General features: G+C 44.1%; 1 protein-coding gene across 1 annotated transcript in view; it reads right to left on the reverse strand.

Moving 5' to 3' along the window:
• GALNT8 (polypeptide N-acetylgalactosaminyltransferase 8) overlaps positions 1 to 2,063 on the reverse strand; it is a 76,122-nt gene that overhangs the window by 18,672 nt on the left and 55,387 nt on the right. Inside the window, exons 5-6 of the mRNA XM_008576637.1 lie at positions 1,949 to 2,062; positions 1,321 to 1,435 (exon numbers count right to left, since the gene is read on the reverse strand). Coding sequence (XP_008574859.1) covers positions 1,321 to 1,435; positions 1,949 to 2,062 — 229 coding nt within the window. The remainder of the gene's footprint in view (positions 1 to 1,320; positions 1,436 to 1,948; position 2,063) is intronic.

Below are 2,063 nucleotides of genomic sequence, written 5' to 3' on the forward strand. Positions count from 1 at the left end.
TTCTTTCTTTCTTTCTTTCTTTCTTTCTTTCTTTCTTTCTTTCTTTCTTCTTTTATTTATTTTTAGCTCTCAATTATGAGTGAGGACATGCAGTATTTTTCTTTCTGCGCCTGGTTTATTTCACTTATAATTTTCTCTAAGTTCATCCACACTGCTGCAAATGGTAGAATTTCATTCCTTTTTATGGCAGAGTAGTATTCTATTGAGTAGATATACCACATTTTCCTTATCCAGTCATCTGTTGATGGACATTTAGGTTGGTTCCAACTCTGGGCTACTGTAGATAGGGCTGTGATAAACATGTATTGGCCCCAATTTTTCACACCACTTTGGGGTTGGCTATGTGACATACTCTGAAATAGTGTACTAACTTCCAAACCAAGCTTTAAGAGAACTCGCGTGGTTCCACTTGCCCTCTAGTGAACCCTAAGAAGAGCTTTCCTTCCCTAGCTGCTGTCCCACAAACCTGAGCCTGAGAATAAACACATGTGAAACAGAGCCACCCCATCCAAGCCCAGCCAGGCCTGCAGGTCTGTGAAAACCAATTGCTGTTTTAAGCCACTGAGTTTAGGATGGTTTATTATACAGTATGTTTTCACAATAGTTAACTGATGAGCCTACACTTGGAATTTCTCTAGTTTTCTTAGTTTGTACCCTGAGTTCTCTTACAGGGCACAAAAATTCAGGTTGTTCATTTGATCTAAACAAGCATGGGAAGCTGTCAGGGGCAGACCAGAGGCATCCCTGCTGAAGTGTATAGCCAGTACTGTTCCAGACACACAGAAGTCGGTCAGAACTAGAACTGGTTTGAGGACTTTGCTGCTGTATTATCCATCCCTGATATGTGTCTTGGGTTAGACTCTGTCTCAGCACAGACTCAATGCCATCGTGTCAGCGGCTCCAGCTGTTCATACAGAAGCAGGCTGACTGCCCACACATCTGCATTTCCAGGTGCCTCTGCTTACACCAGTTTCCTCTGTCTTTGATTGTTCTTATAAAGAGCTGTCTGCCCCAAAGTTGGTTTATCCCAGGAGATGCTTGGAAAATGCCTGGAGTCCTTGGGCAAACAGGGACATCTGCTTAGCCTCAACTTGACCCCTTCCCACCCATACCTCCGTGATTATATAAGCCTACACCAGAAAGCTCCACTCCAGAATTCCTATTGCCTACCCCTTTTGGCCAAGTGACCTGGAAACATAAGAATTTGTCCACCTCTTGAGCCAATTACATTCAGTCTGTTCTAGGAATCCAGAGATCTTACTACCTTCCTGTTATTTCCCCTTCTGCTTTGTCCTATAAAGAGAAGAAAAATGTACCCACTCTCAGGCTAAGTTCTACATTCTCTCCTCCATAGGTCAACATCCCACCATCCAGAGACCCGATCTCTCCCAAGAAGATCCTGTTGGCAGCCAGGATGCCCATGATGGAAGGACTCCTGTAGAGAACACAACAAGAGAGTTACTAATCCCTCAGTAAGGAACAGGTTAGAGTGAAGGTGAGGGGTGGGAAGCCCACTGATGCTGTGGCCTAAGTCTCTGCTTATCCTAAAGGCCTTCCCTATACCCTTAGGCTGGGCTAAGTGTGTGTAGCTTTCCCTTGCCTACTGTGCTGTCATAACCCTTCTCAAACTATAATGAAATTACATCTTTTTAATCTTGGTGTCCCTACTTCACAGCCTGATAATGCTTGTAATGGCCCAAATGTTTTTTTAAAGCATTAAATATTTTGCTTGATTTTTGCTTGAAAGCCCCTAAAAAGCCCAAAGTGTCTGTGATTTACCAGGAAGCAACTCACTGGGTTTTTTCCTTCTATCCCTTATTTTTCGCCCCATCCCCTCCACTCCTCCCACCTCACCGCTATTACCACCACCAAAGGTAAACAAAACCCACCCAGCTCTCTCCTGCCTTCCCATGTGCTCCTCAAGTTCCCTGAGCCCACTCAGACTTACTTTACTGGAGCAGTGACATCACGCAGATCAACCCAGGCTTTTGGCAATGAATCGTAGCGACACCATAGTTCCCAGTTAAATCCATCAACTGCCAGTTCATACTTATTTAGTTTGA

This window comes from Galeopterus variegatus, unplaced genomic scaffold (assembly GCF_000696425.1).
Source record: "Galeopterus variegatus unplaced genomic scaffold, G_variegatus-3.0.2 Scaffold1379, whole genome shotgun sequence".
NCBI classification, from domain to species: Eukaryota; Metazoa; Chordata; class Mammalia; order Dermoptera; family Cynocephalidae; genus Galeopterus; species Galeopterus variegatus.